Here is a 25,731-nt window from a genome sequence, read left to right as displayed (position 1 = left end):
TATTTTAAGATGTTTTATAACTATTTATTAAATAACCTTTATAAAACACTCATTTTTAATGTAAAAATGAAGTATAATATATAAGAAATACCTATTTTATGTGTTGTTGGGAAACTAATCACAGGGAATCAATGTATTATTGTTTTCAACATACAATGGGTTTCGTAGAACAAATTACCATCGGATGTTGGGGACCCACTGTATTTCAGTGCGTGACTTTACTATTTTGGAGGCTAGCGAAATGTAAAGTGCAGCTACTATTGCAAGCTGTTTTCTCTAATCTGGCATTGTCTCAAATTCTTCTATTAACTGCGAGGAAGCTGATAAATTCACAGCCCAACCCACTTCCAATTTTTTATTCTTTTTTTTTTTTTTTTTTGACAAACAGGTATCAAATTATGAAAGAACATTTAATTTTTAATGTTAAACAGCCATATGCTTAAAAATAAAAAAAATCTAATATGCATTATTTATTTATTTTTTTTTTACAGGTTGAAGAAAGGCTGTCAGCCCAAAATGTCACTTCAGCAAAACTGAAGGTAGAGCATTCCGAAATACCTATTTCTACAAGAGAAAACACAAAAGGAAGTTCATGCTAATATGTTGGGTGACATTAGAACACTGTCCATGACACTCAACCATCAAAAGCTGGGCTGCAAAATTTAAAATGTAATTTTTTTCACTGAAGATGCAGAGAAGGCAGGAAAACAACTGGTCTTCCTGTCCTCAACAGCACCTGAAAATATTGATATTGTCAGATAGATGAATTTCTGATAAAAGAATAGCTGAGATTTGGATATGTTATTCATGGCATTTTTGACGTGCAGAAGATTTCTACTAAATGGATTCCCATGTCTGAATGCTAATTAAAAGCAACAGTGTCCAGTTTTCAACTGCCATTCTTCCCTATTTTGAGCAAGGTGCCAATAATTTTTTGGTGTGAACTGTGACTAAAGATGAAACATGATTGTTTTGCTATGATCCAGAGACCAAAGAACAGTTAAAGGAGAGGCACAGTGGCTCCCTTCATCCAAAGAAGTTCCATGCCAAAAGTCTGCCGGGAAGGTCATGGCCTCTATATGCTTTGGGACAATTTTGTTTATTGACTACCCGGAAAAGGTTAAACAATAACTGCTGAGCATTATTCACTTTTGGACAAACTGAAGGAGGAATTGAAAAAGGGATTGAAGGCCAAATGCAAGGAAAGTTCACCCAAGGAGTGCTGCTTTTGCAGGATAATGCTCTGGCACACAAAGCACATCAAACATGCCAAAGTAGCTGAACTAGGCTTCTGGCTTCATCAACTCCTATTCTTATTCACCAGAGCGTGTACCCTTGAACTAGTACCTCTTTCCAAATTTCCAAATTAAGGGGTACCAAATTTCCATCAAATGTCATATAAGCGAAGCAACAGAATCCTAGTTTGGGGAGTACTCACTATTTCTATTCGAGAAGTTTACAACCGCTGGAAAATTGTTGAAGCAAGCACATGGATTGAAAGGCAAATATGTTGAATAAACTAGTTTATTCAACATATGTTGTTTCTTCTATTATAGGCCTTATCAGGACACCGTTCATATTCTCTAACTTAGTATATTTTATCCTTTAGCCTTTTTTTTCCCCTCTGTTTCAATTTTGCATCATATTCCTGCTTAAAAAAAATAAATAAAAAAAATAAATAAAAAAAAAATAAGGCGAACATGTTAAATGGCTGAAATTCAGACATTGTGAGCAACTGGAAAAATTCATGCCAAATGTTAAGTGTTCTTTCAGAAGTATCACTGAATGATAACCACTGTTGTTCTGAAAAAGATAGGACAAAGTATCCAAATTATTGATGGAGAAGGGCAAAGAGTTGGTTGACAATGTTGAAAAGGACAATGAAAAAAAGTAGTGGTAATGCTACAATTACTCTCTCAGACAGTCAGTATAACAAAGCCTTCATTATTTCTTAATATTATACAGGAAGACATTCCAGGCAGTGTGTTGGAGATACAGCATGTACAAAAAAAAAGCCTTCAAGAAGTGAGCACTAATTCATGCTAAGTTTTAGTTATAATTATTTTGAAATAACTAACTACTGTTCTGACATTATTGTATTTCACTGTACATATATGGCTTTTTTTTTTGGTAGTTCCAGCATTGCAATGTACTCAAAATAAAGTTAGTTCTGAGAGGTAAATCTGTCAGATGCTACACTAAATTCATTTCAGATTCTCAACTTAGTATATTTTACCTTTTTGTCTTCTTTCCATTTCTTCCTGCATCTGTTTCAATTTTTCAGCATATTCTTGCTGTTTCTTTTCTGCTTGTTCTCTTGCTTCCATTTCTCGACGAAGCCGTTCCCTAAAATGGTTAAGTTTTTGTAAATAAATTTTATTAAGGTTCAATAGCCCATTGCTAATAACAAAGGCAGTATAATTTAAAATAAAATAAGTTTCTGAACATTCAACAAATGGTATTACTATTAATAGTGAAAAATGAAGATTACAGAGCATCGGACTCCCTTTATATAAGTGGACAGAACCTATGCACTCCAGTTGCCTTATTTTTAGCTTCAACGATTTCTTTTCCATTTTCCTCTCAGTTATTGCAAAATCATTTAGCTCTGTTAGAATTTGATCAATTTCTAGCATCCCCATCTCTAAAAAATTTCTCATATTTGAATGTAGATGTTTATCAGCAACCAGAGCTTCATCAAAAGTTAACCCAGTCATCTAGTGGACCAATGTAATTCATTCCATTCCTTCTGGTGTTTACATAAGTAAAAAAAAATTTTTCTCACATTCTTTGCCAGAGATTCTTGTAATCTGATTTAGCTTTCCTAACCTCCTTTGTGGCTTGATTACAGACTAGTTTATCTACTCTAGGCGTCTGTTTCACCTGATAATTTATATGCATCCCATACATTTTTCTTCTGTGTCACAAGTGTCATCAGTTTCTGACAACCATTAAATCTAGGTCTTGAACAATATTTCTTAGTCAGTATATAAAAAGGACTAGTAGATTCTATGATTGTACTCCTGATTACTTCCCATTTACACTTTGTTATTGGTAACTTCTTTAGTTAGTCCCACTGCATGGAATTCAAGAACTATCTGAGATCACTGTGGCATATAATGAAAGGAAACCATAGGCTTTTGCTGCACTGGCCAAAAAAATAATAAATAATTAAATTAATTAAAGAATAATAATAAACAATACTAAAATAATAAATAAATGATATATAAAACGTAGATAAGAAAACCGACTAATACTTCGCACATATGTAACTATTCAGTTGATCTCTGAATTTTTCTTACAATTGTCAGCCTCAACTATATAGGCAACTTGTTCCAGCAATCAAAACTTCTTACAATCCAGTTCAAACCTCTTCCATAATTTTAATTTCAGCTTCTAGTTCTGGAACTCTTTATAGCAGTAAAAGTTCTGCCTTCATTTATTTCACGATCACCTCTCAGAACCTTGTAGACCTGAATGAAGTCTTTTCTAAGGTGCCTGGTTACTAAATTTTGTAGCTCACAATAATAAAATGTCTTTCTTCGTGTGGATGCCCTCTTGCTGATCTCACCATGTGAATTGCCTGTCTTTGGACTCTTTCAAGAAGTTCAACATTTTTTTTTTTAGACGAAGCCTCCACACACTAGGACTGTATTCCAAGTGCAGTCTTACAATTGCCTTATACAGTGGGATTACAACCTTCCTTTCTCATCAGGTTATTGTTCAATAAATCATTAGGAAACCAAGGGCTTTCCTGGCTGCATATTACACTGCTCAGACCTACCCATATTATAATTCCCAGATCTCTTTTTTCCTCTACTGCTTTTAATTCAAACCCCCCAAGTATACTATTTATTTCATGGTTGCTATTCTCTAAGCAAATGAGTGACTGTGGCCACAGCAAACTCAGGGTTAGTTTTCTAATAAATTTTTTCCATCTCAAAAACTCTTGAGATCTCAGACCCTGTGCAAGTGTCTCAGGGTTAACCACTCTCCCATCCTTTACATCTGCAAATCAACAACATGCCCTGTATCCCTTCATTGATGTCATTTCAGAAATTCAGAAACAGTGGTCCCAGAATTGATCACCGAGGACCCCATTTCTAATGTTAGCCCAATCTGAAGAATAACCATAATCATAACCCTCTGCCTCCAGCCAAGTTGTGATCCCAACATGTTCCAGGTTACAAAATTAATAATTTCTTGTGCACAACTATCAACTTAACTCTCACAATTGCCTTTGTGTATTGGCAACATGCTGGCACTTTACCAATAAAGAAATCTCTCAAGCCCAAAGGTGCCTTCAAAATTACTAGACATGATATCAATTTCTTACTTTCCTCAGGGATTGTAAGTTTTTAATACACAATCTTCTTTAATTTCATTTTCACTAATTTCATGTACAATGCCTAATTTGCACAGATTTTCCTCAGTATGAAGTATTTTGTCAGAAAGAGTCAATGCAAAGTATGGGCAGCTTCTGCTTTAAGAGTTCTTTTCTTCAAGTATCAACAAAATCGAATTATGAGCATTAATTGCAATAAATAAATACTAAACATTCATAAATATGGCTTTTCAAGCCATACGCATAGCTATACAATACAAATGAATGCACAGTAGTATGCATATCATACAATATTGTATAGCTATGCACAGTGTTGTAGTTGCAAAATTAGCAGAAGGTATACTCTGTGAATGTTACATATGCAGAGTATGCTGTGCTTATTAATCGAATTCCAGAGGGTATATGGCATATACCCGTGTGTGTGTGTGTGTGTGTGTGTGTGTGTGTGTGTGTGTGTGTGTGTGTGTGTGTGTGTGTGTGTGTGTGTGTGTGTGATTCAAATTAAATTACAATGAATCTAATATTAGACAGTGAAAATAAATGCAAAATTAAATGTAAATAAAAAATAAAGACATCAGAGCAGACATGCAGAAACCACGTTGCATGTATTTAACTTTAATAAAATGTAAAGCAAAAATAAAATAAAATGTATGCCAGTAGCATGGCAAACCAACAGAGCAAAACTAAATTTAACATATAATAAAACTAAAAATAGAGAACATACCATAATATCAAATATTTGATATTATGGTATGTTCTATATTTTTAGTTTAATTTAATTCAGGAACAGGTGCCTATCATAGGATGTGCCATTAAATTTCTTTTAATCTGGACTATTTTCTAAATTATTTAGGAATGTTTCTCCAACAGTACACATTTCATCTGTTATATGTTAATTTATCTTCACTATGCTGGTTTGCCACGCTACTGGCATACATTTCATTAAAGTTATTTTTATTTACACACACACACAGTGGAACTTCTCTATTACGAATTTCTATTTAACGAATTTCTCTATATTACGAATTTTTTCGCGAAACATTGCACCTTGAAATGAAATCCCATGTAAAATTAATCCCATATAACGAAGTTAGTCTCTCTAACGAATTTTTAAAAAAATTAGTAAAAGCATTTTTGAAGATTTTCAAGCATTTACTGCTAAACAGCCACTCAAATATACTGCCTCCTTCCCTCCGAAATTTCACATTAGTATCTGGAATTAAATAATCATCCTTTTAGTGAACACTTGTGGCCATTGACACCCATAGGGAGGGTCTTTGTTTCATTTTTGTTACAGTTATTAAACCAAATGGGTTTTCTTAAAAGTGGTTGTAAACTTTACAATAAATAGGGTAGATTTGTAAATTGATGTTGGCTCAGGGGAAAACTAAATTCACTGCAATAAACCTTTAGCATGCTGCGGCGGCAATACATAGAACGCTATGCTACCATAGTCGGTTTTTAGTAACGCCTACTGAGTGACATTCGCTTCTCACCTCAACTGTACCACGTGACCTTCCTGTCAATCATTATATGATATGTCCGTTCTCGTTTAACTGGACTCCAAGTAGATGGTTTTTGTGAATTTTTTTTTATTTTTTATTTTGTTTATCATCAATCACATAGGCTATATGCTTTTGTATTTTTTTTTTTTCCTGAAAAGTAACATACAGCATACGTTAATCATAATTCTTTCGTATATATATGAATGAAAGCGGAATAAAAGAAATTCACAAAGTCGTATATTTCTTCAAAGTGAGTGATACTGTTGAATTGGCAAGCGAACGTCATTGAGTAGGTGGTACACCTGTACTAACAATTCACTATATGGCCAGCGAAGCGAAGTTTGCGGTGTATGTATCGGCAAGAGCTGCAGTCCAGTAATTTTTACAATTGCGAATACAATGTCGAAGAGAAAGCGTTTAAGTATTAATGATAAAGCAAAGATTGTTATGATATTGACCAGGGTTTTAGGAAAAAAGATGTTGTGGAGAAATATGACATATCTCCAAGCAGTTTATCTACGATTTAAAAAAAAAACGAGAATCAATTTTAAATGCAATTGAAGGAGGAGCAGACAAGAAGTGAATTAAGTTGTGTATATACGAAGCTGTTGATAAAGCTGTTCTAAAATGGGTACAAATGATACGTGAACAGAATATACCAATATCGGGTCCAATAATTAAGCAACAAGCTCTGAAATATGCACAGTCCCTGGGCCATACAGAATTTAATGCGAGCACTGGGTGGCTAGATAAATTTAAGAAGCGCCACAGAATTGTGGAAAAGGTTATTTGTGGAGAAAGTGTTAATCTAAGTGAAGAAGATTGCAACAGTTGGAGGAACAATACCTTAAAGAAGATTTTGGAAGAACATGAGCATAAGGATGTTTTTAATGCTGACAAAATGGGTTTATTCTTTAAATGTTTACCAAATAGAACACTAGGATGATAAATGTTTTGGCGGAAAACAAAGCAAAGAAAGAATCACTGTGCTAGTTGGAGCAAATATGACAGGAAGTGAAAAATTAAGACTTTTAGTCATCGGAATATCAAAAAACCAAAGATGTTTTAGAGGCACAAAATCTTTGGAAGTTGACTACACCTTTTAATAAAAAAGCATGGATGACAAGTGATATTTTTGAAGAATGGATATTAAAACTAGACAAGCATATAACAAAAGAAATCGTGTTGGTAACTGACAACTGGCCAGCACATCCTGCCAATATTTCTGCCAAACTTAAAAGTGCGAGTTGTTTTACCACCAAACGTAACGTCAAAACTCCAGCCAATGGACATTATTAAAAATTTTAAATTTCATTATCGAAAGAGAATAATAATGAAGACTGTCCATGCATTATCAGAAAATAGAAACTTGGAGGTTTAGAGATTGCATCTCTGAACTGGCAAAAGTTTGGACAAATGATGTCACTGAATATGCTATTCAAAATTGTTTTTCAAAAGCGGGATTTGCATTGAATACAGAAGTTGAACAACGACTGGACGAACAAGATGAACTGCCCCCTTCACAACTGAAAAACTTTTGGATATTATTAGAATCGTCCGGAAACATCGAAAATGAAATAACACTGGATAGTTATGTTTATGTAGGTCACAGGAGAACATCCAAATGAAGATGAAATACTGCTGAACAGTGTTAGACGTGACCATGATCACGAAGAAATTGATGATAATGCATCAGAACAACCCGTAGAAAAGCCAACTTGCGAAGAAATGATTAATGCTTGATTAACGGTTCGTATGGGTCTACAGTTTTGTGAAAATGTTCCTGATAATGTTTTTAATGCTCTGAACAAATGTGAGGTTTTCTTTGAGAATCAGACAATTTTTTAATTGTACTGTGCAAACAAAAATTAGATTTTTTTAATTTGTGATATTTACCGGCAAAAATTGTGTAAACGTAATTTAAATAAGTATGTTTTTGAAATAAAATACATTAAAAATAAATGTAGATTCTTTTTCATTCTCTAATTAGATAATTTCTAATAAAAAAGATACTCTGTATAACAAAATTCCTCTATAATGAATTTTTTTGCCGGATTTATCAAATTCGTTATAGGGAAGTTTGACTATATATATATATATATATATATATATATATATATATATATATATATATATATCATATACACTAGTCACCTAAAAAAATCCAGAGGGTATACGCTCTGCATATACCCTCTACTACAGCCCTGGTTATGTGTACTACCATGCGTGTTTGTTTGTTTGTTCAGACAGATGAAAGCCTCTCATCGACTTCCACAACAAAGCAGTTATCACACTGATGTTACAGAGTGGTTGTTAATTTTTGCTGTTTTGTCTTATTTCAAATTTATCCCGTTTATTAATACTATACAGTATTCCAAAACGAAGTAATACTACTGAACAGAGTGATATTAATAAAAAGAAACAGCGATGAGGAATAACACTGGAAACAAAATATGAGATCATAAGCAAACATGATTTCATTATTTTTTGTTATCAGTCGATGAAGATAAACATTCTTTAATGTTCGTATGACAATTTCTTCATTACAGTCGATTCCGGTTACTTGGGACACATCGGGACTAGTGCATTTTGCCCCAATTATGCGAAGTTTCACGTAAATAGTTAAAAATACAATGGACTCCCGCTTTGATTGATTTTCTGTACGATCAAATTATGCTATGATGGAAAGTACTGTTCACTATACGATATGTAGTAAGTGCCAGTCATTGTGATCACATTTGTGAATTGAATTTTAATTCTATTAAATAGCAATTCTAATTAGCAAAAATAGGAGGAATATTATCCACAGGCTATAAAAGTAAAGATATATTACGCACAAATTTACACTTTATTACCTTACCAATTAAAAAATTAAATGATACATGAAAACCAGAAGAATATTTTCCACAGGTTAGCAAAATAAAAATAAATTTACGCTTATGTGAATAGCTTAATTAATACGTACTGTAATATGTACATACTAAGCAATCAATAACAAAGAACACGGCACACACAAATCACAAGTATCATGATACTTGCAAGTGAGAAAGGAGTAACAACTTATGAAGCTTTAAAAATAGGAATGAAGAGAAGATTCTGAAAATTTGTTTTTTATATGATTGAAGATTTCGTGGAAGGAGAAAACACATTTCACCATAATGTGAAAACCCACAGAATTCACACCTATCAGTATTATCACAAATTCAACATGGTCAGGTTTACTATCTGTTTATAATAGATTACACTAACAGAAAAGCCCAACAAACAGGGTAACTGCTAATTGTTTTTATTGTTGTGACCTCCAGAAATCAGACTGAACTACGTGATATGGCCTGAGACAATCGTAGGGGAATCTCAATTAAGCGAAGTAAACCCTGCATTTTCTCGATTGGGTTCTGTTCTTTAAGATTTGTCCCAAATAAACGGCTGCCCCAATTAACTGGTGGCCCAAATAACCAGAATACACTGTATTATAATTTTCTTGATTTTAAAGGCTATGGTTTCATTTCTTTGGATAAATAAATCATTTGTTTAAGCATAAACTATTGTTTTCTTGACCTTTATTTAACATTACTATGGTCAAATAATAGAATAGTACCCAAGAGGTTAAATAACAGAATGGTACCCAAGAGGAGCTAGAAGAAAACCTGGAAGACAACGACGGAGATGGACAGATGAAATTCATGAGTTTGTGGGTAGTAAATGGATGGCCACTGCACAAAACAGAAGGAACTGGAAAGTTGCTGGAGAGGTCTTCATCCTGTAGGGAATTGATAATGGCTGATGATGGTCAAATTTCATTGTTGAGAACATAATCTCTGTTTTTAACATTACAGCTATGGGAAATGAATTCCCACTTTAAGACTTTGCTTTACGATCATCCGCTGGGAACGAATTAACTCGTAAAGTCGAAAACTACCTGTATTAACTTCATGCTTTTCAGCTTCACTAGCACACTTTCTCCTCATTGTGAAGGGTCTTTTTTTGTAAATATCAATGCAAAGTACCTGTTCAATTCATTAGCTATAGTGGTATAGGTCGACAGTCACTAATCCGGAGCACTGGGACCTGTGGGGTGCAAGATTAGTGAGTTTGCCGGATCACCAGTGGTTATTTTAGCACATACAGTTTACCCAACAGCTAACCACCTAATCCTACCTTTAACACGTTGACTGCCAAGCTAGTTTAAGAAAAAAAAAAATTCCCCAGGAGCCAAAAAATATTGAGCAAATAATTTGATTAGTATTTCTAAAATAAATATTGTAATGTCAGTGTTGTCGTTTTTTCGCTTCAAATATAAAAAAAGTTTTTTTTATGTTCCATATATGTGGCCGACATGGCCCAGTAGGTTACTTTATTTCTTGAGAAGCTGTGTCAGCCACATACGTGCGACACTATTACAGCATACATATGAAGGTCGTTTGTGATGAGTTTATTGCACGCGTGGCAAGTGCTGCAATAAAACTAATTGTGATAAAATAAACTCAAACGTTGCAATAAGTTTGTCAGTATTGTTAGAGATTTTGTGAAAACAAGTTCGTTAGTGTGCTGTATTATCCATCATATTGTGTTGTTTTTCAGAAGTTTGTACAAGTGTGTTGTACAAACTAAAAAGAAAATTACTAAAATAAGCGGAACTGAGAGAAATTGCTGGAATTTACAATTAAGCAGAGTTAAACTTCTCACAGACACACCACTGTCAAGTTTTTTCAGAAGTTCAACTTTATCTGTTATGGACAATGTACGGTGTTTGTGCTTTACACCACGAGAGACACTTCCTTTATGCATTGGAACCATGGCTGGGGCTAAATGTGAGAAGGTTATAATAATAAAATGCAGAAAAACAAGTGGGAATGGCTTGCCAGTGTTCACGAGTTCGCACCAACAGCTGATGCTGCAACTAATGCCACCAAAACAGTAGCGGCAGGTCGGTGCGATGACCCGGGAAATTTGAAATTATGTTCGGATTAGCGGTGGAACCGGATTAGTGACGGTCGACCTGTATTACCAATATACATTAGTGATTAAATAAGACTTTCTCATAGCCATTATGCAAGGATCCAATCTTATTCATTCTTTTCTTCTTTGTATTCACCTATACAAAAAACTTGTTCCTATGCTTTGCTCTCTTAGCCAGTGATTTCTCATACTCTGCCAGCCTAATCCTTCTGTGGTACTATTACAGAGATCGGCTTGTAGCTGCTATAGGATTCGGTACTTTTCATTGCTCTGTAACTTTCCCATGCTATCTTTCTTCTGTTAAACTGGCCAACTTCATATTCATTCACCTCAGCATCCTGTGCTACATTTTCTTAATGGCACATATACTCTCCCTCCCTGTGCTAACTGCCCATTTGACAGAGGCCATATAAAGTCAAACTGTCACAGGCCCCTTTCGTGAAATTAAAACACACCTTTACCTTTAACAGCTGCAATCTTACTTCATCACTGTTCAATTTAGATCTGTGTGATCACTTTGTGTTAATGGATCTTGTACTATCAACCCTATGATGTTATCTGGTTGGTGGGCAATGTTCAGGTCTAGAACATTCTTGCTTCTAGTATTTTCTCTTTCTGATATAATTATTAATAATCTACTGTTTGAAGAACCTTATAAAGTCAACAATATGTTACACATTCTATCAGACACTGATCACACTACATTCAAAATTCTGTTAATACCAATAAAGACAAATATAAATATAATATAATAATTTCATATAATTAAAATACAAAAAGGGGAATTAGCTTTCAACAAATGAATATTAAATCTTCTTCAGCCATATTAATTTGGGTTAACATGGCAATCTGTTTTAAATAACTAACTTGGCAATCCATTTTAAATAAACCTGTGATACATGGGATTGGCCATGTGTCCTTTGTTACTATATGCTTCTATCAAAAGTAGTCTGAGAATGACAAAAGCATTTACAGATTCTGTAAATGCTTTTGTCATTCTCAGACAAAAAAAAAAAAAAAAAACCCCAACAAAACTCGGACAAAAGTTGGCACAGAAAGCAAAGTCTAAGTATAAAAAGCTATAATTACTGCCCTGAATGTTTCCCATTCAGAATTTGCAGTTGTTAACACTATTTTCTTCAGAAAAGAATTTAACCACCCAGGACAATAGTAAATTAAGTCAACTTTACAAAAGGAAAATCCCTTCTCTAGTTATATAATTAAGTTTTAATTTAATTTACTGTAAATTTAGCTTAATTTCCTATTGTATTCAACCAGTTGGGAGGTGTAAACATGTATGCAATCCATTGTTAAGGAGAGACAGGCTGTCTTAATCTATTCCTTTTTTGTATAAATTGTTCTTGCTTGTTAATGAATTTTTATTTTTTCATAGAGGGCGCTCATATCTTCCAGTCATGCAATAAGCACGAGGAAGCTGTACAATGAGATCACCATATTGCATATTTAAGTTTGGTAATACATAAATCAAACAACTATTACATGTATGGCTATCACCTCTAGTGAAGAATTTAAGTGGGTTGCTTAGAATGGTAAGAGGACTGACTAGTATTGTTATCCCACCACGTATTCTTTGATTCAATCTTTGCTATGCATGCTACCTTTGATGTAGCCAAGCAGTCAGGAGGGAGAGTGCAGTAGCACCTGCTCTTTGAGTGAAAGGGGGTTCAAGCCCGTGACTGCTAAATATGATTAATATTTGTACTGATTGATTTACTGTAAACTCCACTGACCCAGTGGTCGTGCCAGAGTATAAACAAGAAGATTGTATAACCAACATTAACAGATGGGATCAGAATTATGTATCATGTAAGAGGTGATGGATCTCATCCAACAGAACTTTTACAATTCCGCTGAATGATGATATTTCTTATTTGTTTTTGGTTCAGATGGGTGTTCTTCAGATGTTTCCAGTTTGAGGCCAGGTATTTTGCTGCTTTAAATGTGTTTGGGGGGGGGGGAAAGGTTTCTCTGGGTGTTTCTTCTCAGAAAATCTCCAAAACCAATTTTGTTTTGTCATGTATTTTCACCTGATTGTGAGATTTAGCATGTACTGTGGCATTCATTTCTTTGTTTTCTGATTTAGATGGTGTGATCAAGGAAGATATTAGCTGCTCATTCCTATGACTGAGATGGGATAAGTGATTTCTGTACCTGAGGAAGAATTCTCCTGTGCAACTGATGTCCATAAAAGTCCTTACTGATCATTGTTAGTAAGTTATTTGGGCAGAGGATGGTCTACCTGTGTTAACTGGTAGGATTGTGTTTTTAGGTTTTTGGTAAGGTATGTTTCTACCTATTCCAGAGGTTGCATGTATGATTATAAGCAGGATGGCTGCCCTTATAGTTTTGAAGTTGTTCTCTAACATTTGACTATTTTACTCTTTAACAGCAACATATGGTATAGACCAGTGTTTCTCAAAGGGTGTGCCGCGAATCTTAAAAAAAAACTAGCGTCATTTTTATTTTAACATCATTGTCCGAATATACAGTACATACAATACCATTAATAAGTATTACCATTAATGGTATGTACAATACCATTAATAAGAATAAAGTACACGAAGGATCTTTTTATTACGAATTGAAATTGACATATCCGAATACAGGGGCGTCTGCAGTTCAGGCGCCAACACTATTTGAATAAAGACCAATTATCTGTCGCTCGCAGATCACGTGAATCGGACCGACGCGATACTGTATAAGTGCGCAGCGCCCCTGAATTAGCTCATTAAGTCAAAATAAGGGATCCCATCTCTAGTCTCTCTCTAGTTCTCTGGGAGTTGTACGCGTAGGCATGCGGCGTATTACGTGTTTATTTATATATATCGTATTAATATTGTCATATTGAACTGTGTTTGTGTTGTAAAGTAAATAATTTAGGGTTATTCTACAAAACCGTTTTTTGTTTATTAGAAAAAACTGAAAATGGATATACGAAAATTTTAAAATAAAAACAAAACTATTGATGTAGGCGACAGTAGTTCTGCAGCAGATACAAATATATCCATTGAAAATAGTGATAATATGAACATTACCAGCGCCGATGAATCTTAGCCAAAAAGATCGAAAATTAGTACAAGAAAATATAATGAAGATTACTTAAATTTTGGTTTTACGTGGACAGGGGACATAAATTTCCCCTTACCTTTATGTGTTGTATGTGGACATAAAAAAGCAAACAGTGCAATGGTTCCTAGCAAGCTAAAACGCCATATGGAAAAAGTTCATAGAAATTTGATGTCTAAAGACAAAAGGTATTTTGAACGATTAATGACAAATAGTGCCAAACAAATACAAAAATTGGAAAACACAATAAAAAAGTGTCTGACAAAGCACAAATTGCCTCCTATGAAGTAGCGCAACTTATTGCACAAAAAGGGAAACCTCATTCGATTGGAGAAACGTTGATCGGTCCTGCTTGTCGTATAATGGTGAAATGTATGTTTGGCAAAGATGCAGAAGCTGAAATAAATAAAATTCCTCTTTCCAACGATACTATAAGTCGAAGAATAATCGATATGTCGGAAAATATAGTAGAAATGTTCAACAAAAACTTGATGGTCAAATTTTTGCTCTGCAAATAGATGAGTCAACAGATATCAGCGGGAAAGCACAATTAATGGGATTTGTTCGATTCATTAACGGAGATTTAATTATGAACCAATTTTTATTTTGTCAAGAATTGCCAGGAAGAACGACAGGAACGGAAATATTTAATTGTGTAGATAACTTTTTCGAAAAGACAAAGTTATCATGGAATTTTTTTACAGGCATTTGTACAGATGGTGCTGCATCGATGATCGGACCTGGAAAAAGGTTTTTTGGCGTTTGCAAAACAAAAAAATTCAAATCTTATTTCTACACATTGCATTATTCATCGAGAAGCTTTAGTAGGCAAAACTCTCCCGACAGAATTAAGCATTGTACTAGAACGTAATAAAAATTTTTAACTATATTAAAAGCAGACCTTTAAAATCAAGAATTTTCAAAGAATTATGCGACAGCATGGAATTTAACTACAATTGTTTATTACTACATAATGATATTCATTGGCTTTCTAGAGGAAAAGTTTTAGCCCGTGTATTTGAATTGTGAGCAGAAATTTGTACATTTTTTAAAAATGAAATAAATACAGCAGGAAAACAAAAGAATCTTATGAAAATACAAAAATTTTATGATTGTTTTAAGAATGAATTGTGGTGTGCAAAACTGGCTTACATAGAACATATATTTGCACATCTTAATATTTTAAATACTAGTTTACAAGGGCAAAACGAAAATATCTTAACGTCAACAGATAAGTTAATTGCTTTTGATAAAAAATTATGCTTGTGGATGAATATACTTGATGAAAATAATTTAGCTATGTTTCCTAAGATTCCTGAACAGATGAGAAATTTTCTTGCACCAGTGGTGAAAAACCATTTGGAATTGCTTCAAAAGGCAATAAAAACATATTTTCCATCTATTAAATCGGAAAAATATGACTGGATTCGAAATCCTTTTATTAATGATACATCAAACTGGAATCTTTGCCTTAAAGAAGAGGAAGAACTGATTTCCCTTTCATCCGACAGAACATTAAAAATCAAACATTCGGAATTTCATTTGGATACTTTTTGGATTTCAGTCAGAGATGAATATCCAAAGTTATCTAAAAGAGCAATATATATTTTACTCCAATTTTCTACGTCATATTTATGTGAGTTAGGATTTTCAACTCTCACTAACATGAAAAATAAAAAACGATCAAGATTGGAAAATGTCGAAGATGACCTGCGAGTTGCTCTGTCTGAAATAAGACCTAATATAGCAGAAATAACAAAACATCGCCAATCACATATTTCACATTGACTATAATTTTTTAAATAAAAATTCATTTGATTTCTATCAAATATTTGAATAATTTAAGGCTTTGTTGAAGGCGTACATATTTTCTTTTTGTAATTATTTATTTAATTATTTTTATATTTTATTTTGGTTGTAAGAATTGTTTGCATAACACAGATATAATATAAGTATAAATAAAAAAATTGTTAATATTATTTTTCGTTCTATTTATTTAATTTAGAAATTTCTTCTTCTATGACTATGTAGGTGTGCCGCGAAATTTTTCTTCTTTGGAAAATGTGCCACGAGAGTAAAAAGATTGAGAAACACTGGTATAGACCAGTGTTCCTCAGCAAGCTACCTACACATGTCAAAAACTATCATACAAAACAACACAGGGGTTCAATTATATGTTCTACCTTGGATTAGTAAGCATCCTGGTTTAATTAGTGTTGGGAACTGTGGTATGTCAACTATAGGTATATGATACTTTCCTGGTTGGAAGTAACATTTGCTCCCTCCCTGATGAGCATTTCTTTACTTCAATTTCTTGTTCAAGTTCATTATGCATTTCTTTTGAGGCATAAAGAGATTCCACCTGGATATTATTCCTCTTAATGTAAGGAGAATCAAATGGGGGAAAATTCCTAACTGGGAATCCAAACCTACAATGCTTGAGTAATTTTTCAGAATGCACTACCTAGCAGTTTCAATTAGGAAGTCTACAGATTTGTTTCTTTAACTGTTTTTGGTGTTTCAGCTATTCTTTCAAGTGCATTTTGGATTATGGATGTTGATAGTTTCCAACTGTAGTTTTCACTACAGTTGGAAAACTACTGCAGTGAATAATGAGATATATTGGTGCATTGCACAGGTCTATCATAAAAATGACAGCAGAAAGAATCATTCAAGATTTTAAATAAAGAAATGTACCCACCTTACCAAAATAATTTAACATTATCTCATCTATACTGTTTACTTTTCTATTGTTTCTTAACAGTTTTCCCTCTTGAACTTAACAGTTTATTATATACAAAAAATTAGTAAAAAAGCATTTGTTGTAATTGTGTTTGAGAAATGAGACATTTGTAAAATTTTTTGTGCCTGTTACAACAGGCACAAAGAATTTTACAAAGCACTTGCTGGCTCTTCTGCGTAAGCTGGTGCCACCCAAGCCAACATTTTGGAATGCCATAAAAAGGCACAACGTGTCTTTCTCAAGACAGTATTGGATAGTTTTAGCTCTCCTCCCTCCTGCTTGACCCAAGTTCTCTACCATTAGCTACAGGATTCATCCCCCATACCCAAGCCTTTCTTGTAAAGTGTCAAAGTGCATGCAACATCTAGCCTGTAATATCTTGTCAATGAGCTCTCAGGTAAAACTGCTTACAATTTTCATGCAAAGTGAGGTTGGTTTATTGTAGACCACCCAAACTGCTACATGGGTCAAACCAAGAGGCTTATAAGGCCATATAGATGAGTATTTTACTTCTATTCGAGAGGAAGATGTGAAGAATTTCCCTCTCTGCCGAATGAACATTTTTGGAGTATGAAATGTGTTCTCAATCCAATTAAAGTTTACACGAAAGATCATGTCAGCTGTACGATTGCCAGTGGATGGAATTACCACAAAATTTCACCACTCCCACTTGCTTTATAAGTCAGGTCTATGCACTGACTCCATTTTTGAACAGGAATTAACCAAGAGGGATAAGAGATGGGAATCATAGATCATTGTGTGAACAGTTACTGACCACATGGTCCACCAACCTGCTCTGGTATTGCTCAACTGTCTATCTATCATAGTATTGCTCTAAAGAACTTTGATATTACAAAGACATCCTGGAATGCCCAAAGCTACAATTCATTTTTTGTCTTGTGTTTATACTGTTATAACCTTGCTTTTCACTTTAATTTAACAGTTTTTACTAGTTATATTTTGTGTAAATATTGTTTTGATTTTATTTTTACTCCTGTATACAGGAGTAAAATAAAATAAAGTATAACTGACCAAGTATACTTGGTCAACTGGATTCATTGAATACTTGGATGTTAAGAACCTTTTAGTTCCATTGTAGTAGATGTTCATTAGTAGATATTAATTTAATCAATATGAGAAAAATAGCCATGGAATTGTACTGTGCAGAAATTCAATTTCTGACATATAACATACTGCAAAGTTTGTTTTTGCCACCATTATCAATAATACAGTTTGATACAAGCTGTATATTGAAACAGGTAATTGGATTATTACGTATCACTGCTCGTAATCAATACAAAAAGGCAGTTATATATTATTTTTTAGTACTGTTGACTAATTAAATGAACTTTGAAACTTGGAACAAATTGCTCTGGAACAGTACAGCTACAAAACTTGTCATACAGCATTTGACTAAGCCAATGATGTCATTCTAAACAGCTGGAATCTTATGTTTGATTACAGTTGTGTGGAATCTTATGAAAGGATTACAGAACTATATACTACAATAAAATATTACAAAAAAAAAAAGAAAAAAGCCAGTTGTTTGCAGGATGTTAGAATTTTCTAATTCAAATGTGGAGGTATGCTTTTTTATTATTATATATTTTTTTTTAACTTGGCTTAGCAAAATGAAGCCAAGTTTCTGAAAGTTTCCAGAGTTACTCTTCATAAACAGACAATTTACATGCACAAAAAATTTAATCCTGCATAAACCAAAGTAAAATTTCACAGCTACTGCATAATCAAATGTGCATTTTTCTAACTGCATCCAAAACACCAAACATTTTCTATCTCTTCACTCTCAGATGTTTATGTAAATCAACAGTCATCAACTTACACAAGTGCTCGCTGACCTATTCTTTTCTTGCAAATTACAACTAGCTAATTGGCAAGAGCAGCCTGTGTTAAGTTAAAGTTCACTAAGTGCCAGTGCTAAAAGGGAGGAATATACCTTTTTTGCATGAATCATACATGTATTAAACAGCAAATAATATCTCCAAATATGGTCTTTTGCTCTCTTTTGCCGAGAAGTACAATTATACATAAGAATGTAGCTCTTGTTTTAATGTAAACCTCAATGTGCATGACTATTATAACAACAAAAACGAAGATCAATAATCTTTATAATTGCATGTGATAAACATTTCACACACAATAAAATTTTTTTTATTCTCTATTGCAAGGGTATTTTTTCTCTGATGCACACTCATTGTTATTCTCTCTCTCTCTCTCTCTCATTAAGCATGTACAGTACACATGTGGTGACAAAGGAAGCTGTACAGAATCTGTTGGGAAATCTTGCATTTTTTGTCATTAGTGACGAGTGTATTTTGGTTTCAGTGGTGTGAATAAAACTGGATTATATGTCATCTATAGTGTGACTTAGAGCTATGTGAATTACCCATAGGCAATTCACAAAAGCAATTTTTGGGTGGACAGAAATTGTAAAATTTAATGGTGAAAAATATACTGTGCAGTAATGAATTTTTGTTGTAGTTCCATTCAATTTCATTACAACAATGTTTGACTGTAGTTGGGTGAGCAGTCTTTTCAAATTACACACTGTATTCACAAGCTGTGGAACCCAACACTTTGAATTTCATTATAAACACCTATTTCAAATTATCCATAATAAAATGGAATAACTATTTTGTTAGTTAGGGAACAGTATGGACATCAAAATACATTTAAGTTTAATTGCTTCCCAAATACCACCTTTACTACCACTGTCATAACATTATATCGCAATGCACTTTCTTCACTAAACTGAAATGAACGAATTAAAGATTAAATCTTATTTAGAAGACTGCACTCAAATGCACAAGTTTTACTGATTCAGGTCTATTACAAAAGTTTTCAAAATGTAAATATGGAAAGCAACTAATAAAGCTAAACTATAAACTCAAAATAATTAACTAAACTAACCTTTCTTGCTGTTTAGCCAATTTTTCTTCTTTTGCTTGAGCTTTCATCTGCTGAACTTCAATTGAATCTGGCTTTCGGCGACGCATGTATAATTCATGGTTTCCCATACAAAGAGCAAGAATTCTTTTATTAATCCGTAATCGGGGTGCAAAGAAAACGAAATCCTGTAAATGAAAAATTTTTATCTAACTTATGGCACCATTTTTGCTATGATTAAAATCTTCCCTTGCTTTATCCTGCCTACATTTCTGATGGCAACAGATCACATGATAATTAAAACAGTAGATATATAGTCTTAATAGCTGGCAAAGAATGAATGCTACTAGTGCTGATAAACATTTAAGAATTTGTAATGCAGTGTGTACTTTCCTGTATACAGTGTGTACTTTCCTGTACACAAATGTGTTCTGACTGAACAATATTTCTAAAATTAACAAGTGCACTAGTCATTTAAATGGTAAAAATTAATAAAAGCAGACTACATGAATTACAACAGCTGTCTTTAAACATTGTTAAACACAGAAGCAAATTATTACATTAGTGTTTCATTTTTTTCAAAGTGCCAAAAGAGAAACTTCACATATCTTTATATCTTTTATAACTTCCAACTTTATATCTGTAACCAAAAGAAATAGTACAGAAATATTTAGATCCTCAGTACTTCATAACCATTTGAAAGACTGGTAGGTCAAAAATCAAAGTGTATGTTCTCATATAAACTACAATCTCAGTTAATCACAGCTTCCTGAAATTTAACTAACAAGTAATAGCAATGCTAATTCATCTTCCTATCACACTGTTCAAAAACTGGGAAACTAAATGCAACCTCGTAAAACACAATCAAAATCAGAGAATAGCAACTTTTCACAAATGGTGTACGAGGTCTGAAGTCACTGATGCCAAAGGTGAATTTCTGAAAACAGGAGTTTCTACAAAACCAGTCTACAAAAATTGCCTGCTCATTTTATAAAAAGGGATGCACACAGGGTGAATGAAGGTTTTCGAAATATATTTAGGGAGCTTCACTTTAAATTGGAAGCCAGCCCACTTGTTTATCTTTGATAAAACTATCACAGCAAGTTTTTTTTTTTTTTTTTGGGGATAATTAAATGAAATCATCCTATGGTACCACTTGAGTAAGTTCTTGGTGCAACTTTAACCGATGCCTTTAGTTGTTCACCTTCCCCCAATCTAAACAATTGTGCAATTAGCATACTATATGGTCACTGACAACTGAAAGATGGAGAAAGTAGGCTATGCCTATGACCCTTGTGGCAATTGTGAAAAACAGTTAATTTGAACTTTAACTCCATAGATAGCATTATGGTTTTAAAAGAGGCACACATACAAAATAAAGCAAAAAATATGGTTTGATATGGGTGAGGAGGGTAAGTTTGTGTAGAAGTAATTAGTAAGTCAAATTCAAGAGGCTTTTGGATATTCTCCCAAACAGAATTGGAAAGACACATCCACCTAAATAATTACGCATCTGACTCCTGCTCCAAAGTATAAGACTTAGCATTAGCTTGGGCACATGATGCAAGAAAGCAAGCTTACATAGCATCAGCCAAAAAAAAAAAAAAAAACCCATCCCTTATTTCCCCCATCCCCTCACTCCAAACATTTGTCAAGTTCTGCCTTGAATCTAAGCTATCAACTTCTACAACAGATGGAAGTTTGTTCCAGCAATCGACCGCCTGCTGGCTAAAGGCAAACTTCCGCACAAGGCCGCTATAGCCTAGTGGTCAGGCGCACGGGTGCATAAGTACATGTGCCTTGAATGACCGGGGTTCAAGCCCGTGACTGCTGAATACGGAGCTGTTTCTTGTATTCTGTGTATCTTGTAAACTCCTCTGACCGTTTGGTTGTCCCAGAGTATAAACAGAAAAATTTATTTATCTATTCTACAACCATCTTTACAACCATCCTTCCTCAATTTAAATTTATGCCCTCATGTGATTATTCTGAGCAAAAGGAAGAATCCCATCAGCACTGAGCATGCTCAAACCATTCAAGGCTTTATACATCGCAATCAGATCACCTCGCAGGTGCCTAGTCTACAGACACTAATTTGCAAAACTTAAGCCTTTCTTTGTGAGAGCAACCCTTTGTTCTGTTCACTAATCTTGTTGCCTTTCTCTGTATACTCATTCCAATAGCTCTACATCCTTCTTAAAATGAGGCCTCCAGACCGGTATACTGTACTCAAGGTGTGGCCTCACCATTGCCTTATACAAGGGGATAATCACCTCCTTATCCCCGCTCGAAAAATTCCTATATATCATTGACCAGACACCATGAGCTACTCAGAAAAGTTCGTATCTGCCTGCACAATTACCCCCAGGTCCTTTTCATTCTCTACCACTGTCAATGTGGTACCACAGAGTTGATATGTTACTCTGGGATTACTGCTTCCCATATGTAGTACTTTACATTTGTCAATGTTAAAACTTCATTTGCCACCTCTCAGCCCATCTGCTCAACTTTTCTAGATCCTGTTGCAGCCGTGTACTGTCACTGACAACCCTGCCAACCTTTCAAAAATTTTTTTTCAGAATTCATCCTGCCTAGGTATGATGTTTTTGCACCTCTCCTACAACTGACACTTTGTAGAAGCCAAAATTCAATGAAGTTTCACTAATTCACCTAACTATCTTTTCATGAATTTTCATTGCAGTGTTTTTGACATAACCTCTATTTCTTGGATTGTTTTTTTACCTTTTCATAATTGAGATTCTTACTTTAAAATTTTCTCCCAATAATTTCTATCCAAAACATACCAAGATAGTTTTATTATTATACCAATATTTTCTGGGGATAATATTGCTAATATTTTTTTATTTTGTAATAACTTTGCCCCTCCCACCCTTCTGTTTCAAGTTGCCTTTTGTATGGCACAGGTTTAGTTTCCTTGAGGAAACTAGAAAATATGAAAACTAAGTGTGGTTAAGGATCAAATAAACTACCTCTGAAAAAAAAAGTAATATTTCGAAATAAATCGGCACAAACAAATAACACGTACAAAGACTAACAAACCTAAATTATTCAATCTGCTTCTGTTAATATACACTTCCATATATTTGAACATTGTATGACCAAAACTTAACTGATAAAACATTAACCACAGTAGCATAAATAAATTGATATAACCTTGCATCAAAATAATATACCTTAGGTAAGATTAATTCAATTTTAATAACAAGTATTTAGCCTTTAGTTCTTTAAAAAACACCAGTATGGAATGTATCATGAGCATTCTTCGGCAATGCTTTTGACAACTAATATGACACCATCTTTCAGCACTTATTTGAAGAAAAATATACCATCTACCTCTGCTAAGTGTGTGAGATCTTTCTTCGACAGCAACAAATTAAGAAAGATTAAAGTAGTCTTGCTATAATGTATTCCTCTGAAATTTGCAAACATTTGAAATTCTGTAGCTTACTGTTTTGACACACACACAGAATTTTTTTTTTTTTTTTGCTGGTGCAGCAAAAGCTTCAGGCTCCCTTGCACCATATGGCTAATTATAACAATAAATTATTTGGGCTTATCTTTTACCAAAAGAGTTTTATCCTTAAACAAAATATCATAATTTTCTCTATATAGAAAGCATTTAGTTTAATCCAGGAGATTATAAATTTTAAAGCATAATAAGAACATATGATTCAATGCTTTCTTATTTAAATGCTTTTCAAATATGTTCCCACCCCCTTCTCTACTCTGTTCTTCTGTGCCCAATGGCACCTCTCACAACCACACGCAATCACCCTTGCAAGTTGTGTTGCATGTGCTGAGTATTTTAGTCAAACTGAAATAAAGTTGCTCAGAGCTTTAGACTACTAAATATGTTAAATCTCTTTCAAACAAGAAATCATAATAATATCTCACCAAGGACTTTGAAACACAAGTATAAATTTATGTTGTTTTTAAAAAAAAGTTCCACAGAATGGCAGTTCATATTCACTACCTGGATGAAAGGCTTTAATTAAACTTCACCCACATTTCTACACTATAACCTTTGGTACACTACAACTGCATAACAGCAAAACAGAGGGAAATTTCGGTAAGTGCTTAAAAAACAATCTAACTCTGATCTTAGGTGTCATCTGGCAGGTAAACTAACTTCCTTGCCAGAAATATGGAACAAACAATTACATATGATTTCCCCACTAAGTTTATAAAAATGATTCAAAATTAAAGAATTATGTTAAAAAGCCCTAATTCAGAGAGCACTCAGGTGTGTGAGTGTGAATATATAGGTTAAAGTGTAAACAAAATTCATACAAATATGAACTGCTTGAGAGAAATGTTTGTTTGTTATTTGGTTTTTAGGAGCATTAGCAACTAAGGCCATATTGCTCCAGGATATGCGGTGGTCATTCCCTGACCTTTCCGCATCCTCCATATTTGGTGGTGACGGGTTAGAACCCCGGTCTAATCAAGAAGCGTGTGCTATGCACTGCTGCTCCTTCCCACCTGGCCACGGAGGCGCCGCTTGAGAGAAATCTTTAATCAAATTTTTTCTTACCAATCACTTAGCTAAAATTAAATCCTTTAGGTGATTACTAATAACAAACCAATTATTAATACGTACTGGTGCCTTCTTGTCAATTGGTTTTATAACAAATTTCCTGTCATTGAATGATATATTTCTAATTTCACTCCAAGGAAAGCCTATTTTTGGTGTTAATCTAGGAAGGGAAAAAAAATTAAGTCAATACTAACATACATTAGCAAGGATAAATTACTAACAATTAGCTTAATTAAGACAAATAACTCCAAGATTGGAGTAAACCTTAAATTTTATGTAACATTACAGGAGCAGCACAAAGGGCATAATGAAAATTTTAAAATACAAATATAAATTAACAGTCAGGACAAATCAACAATGTTGGTTAACTGTCATGCTGAAGTATCCCTAATAACTCATTTCTTTCAGGTGTATTTGTTAGACCATAGCAACCATTTTGGTTTTTGTTTGCCATGTCCATATACAGTAGACTCGATTTTCTGTAATAGATGGTAAAAAAATATTCCCGGATAATCCAAAAATACAGTTAAGTCCTCGACAAATGTAAGAGATACGTTCCAGAACTTCCTACGTAAGTCGAGTTTTACATAACTCGGGAAAGACTAATAAAATATTGCTGCTATATCCTCAGAAGAATGAAGAAAAATAGTTATATTTTTAATTAGTTCAATTAAAAACTTTATCTGGGGACAGCAGTGAAGTAGCCGGAGTGGCACATAAGAAAAGAAAACATACATGTTATTGTACTGTAAAAACTGGTTACGTATTTTGTAGCCTTGGTTATTATAGTTGACCTTCATTGGTGCCGACCACTTCTCGTATTCTGTCTTTCTCCTTTATGATTGTGTTCACCGTTACCACTGACAAACCTGAATTCCGCACGATACTTGTTAATGTTTGGTCATTTCATACATCCTTATTATTTTAATTTTGTGATCCAACTCTATTGCTTTCCTTTTCTTAGCAGATTTACTAGTAGCGCCATCACCGCCACGATAATGGTCAAATGAAATTTTCTGAAAAGAACTTCTTAGGGTTAAGGCGAAAACTCACTATTATCACTCACATTTTACTAAAGCACATTTTTGGAGGTCACTGCCATAAAAGCACTTTCCAGGTTATTGGGCTTTACTGTTAATGCAATCTATTATAAACATGTAGTAAACTCTCTTATTGCATTTGCAATAATGCAGATAGCTGGAATTCTGTGAGTTTTTTCATTATGGTGAAATGTGTGTCCCTTTCACTTGAAATCTTCAGTCATCAAAAAAAAAATAAAATAAATAAAATAATAATAAATAACGAACATAAGTTGGGGTCTTACTGTATTGAAAAATGGTCAGCAACCTACGTAAAAAGTATGGCGATAGATAAAAAACGAAAAAAAACTACCACGCACTACTCACGTGTCCAATACAATGCATCCGTTTATTTTTTACAATGTTGTATATGGTTTGGTCACCAACATTATAATGGTTCTTTAGAAATTTAACAGATGCATAGTTTCCAAACTTTTGAATAATTTCAAGTTTTTGTTTAATTGAAAGCACAACTCTTGCATTTGCCCACCATTTTTGTGATTTCTAAACAAACAAAAAAAAAAAAAAGATAAAAAAAAACAATTTACACT

General features: G+C 33.8%; 1 protein-coding gene across 1 annotated transcript in view; it reads right to left on the bottom strand.

The window, feature by feature from the left end:
* Nucleotides 1-25,731, bottom strand: part of LOC150091369 (moesin/ezrin/radixin homolog 1-like) — a 220,619-nt gene that overhangs the window by 42,062 nt on the left and 152,826 nt on the right. The window contains exons 9-11 of the mRNA XM_090375244.1: nt 24,165-24,261; nt 19,568-19,731; nt 2,237-2,346 (exon numbers count right to left, since the gene is read on the bottom strand). Of these exons, the coding sequence (XP_090231370.1) occupies nt 2,237-2,346; nt 19,568-19,731; nt 24,165-24,261 (371 nt within the window). The remainder of the gene's footprint in view (nt 1-2,236; nt 2,347-19,567; nt 19,732-24,164; nt 24,262-25,731) is intronic.

The sequence above is a fragment of the Mastigoproctus giganteus genome, chromosome 1, assembly GCF_048544385.1.
Source record: "Mastigoproctus giganteus isolate SK-2022 chromosome 1, ASM4854438v1, whole genome shotgun sequence".
Lineage (NCBI taxonomy): Eukaryota > Metazoa > Arthropoda > Arachnida > Uropygi > Thelyphonidae > Mastigoproctus > Mastigoproctus giganteus.
Note: the sequence above shows the minus strand (reverse complement) of the source record. Positions and strands in the feature narration are given on the sequence as shown.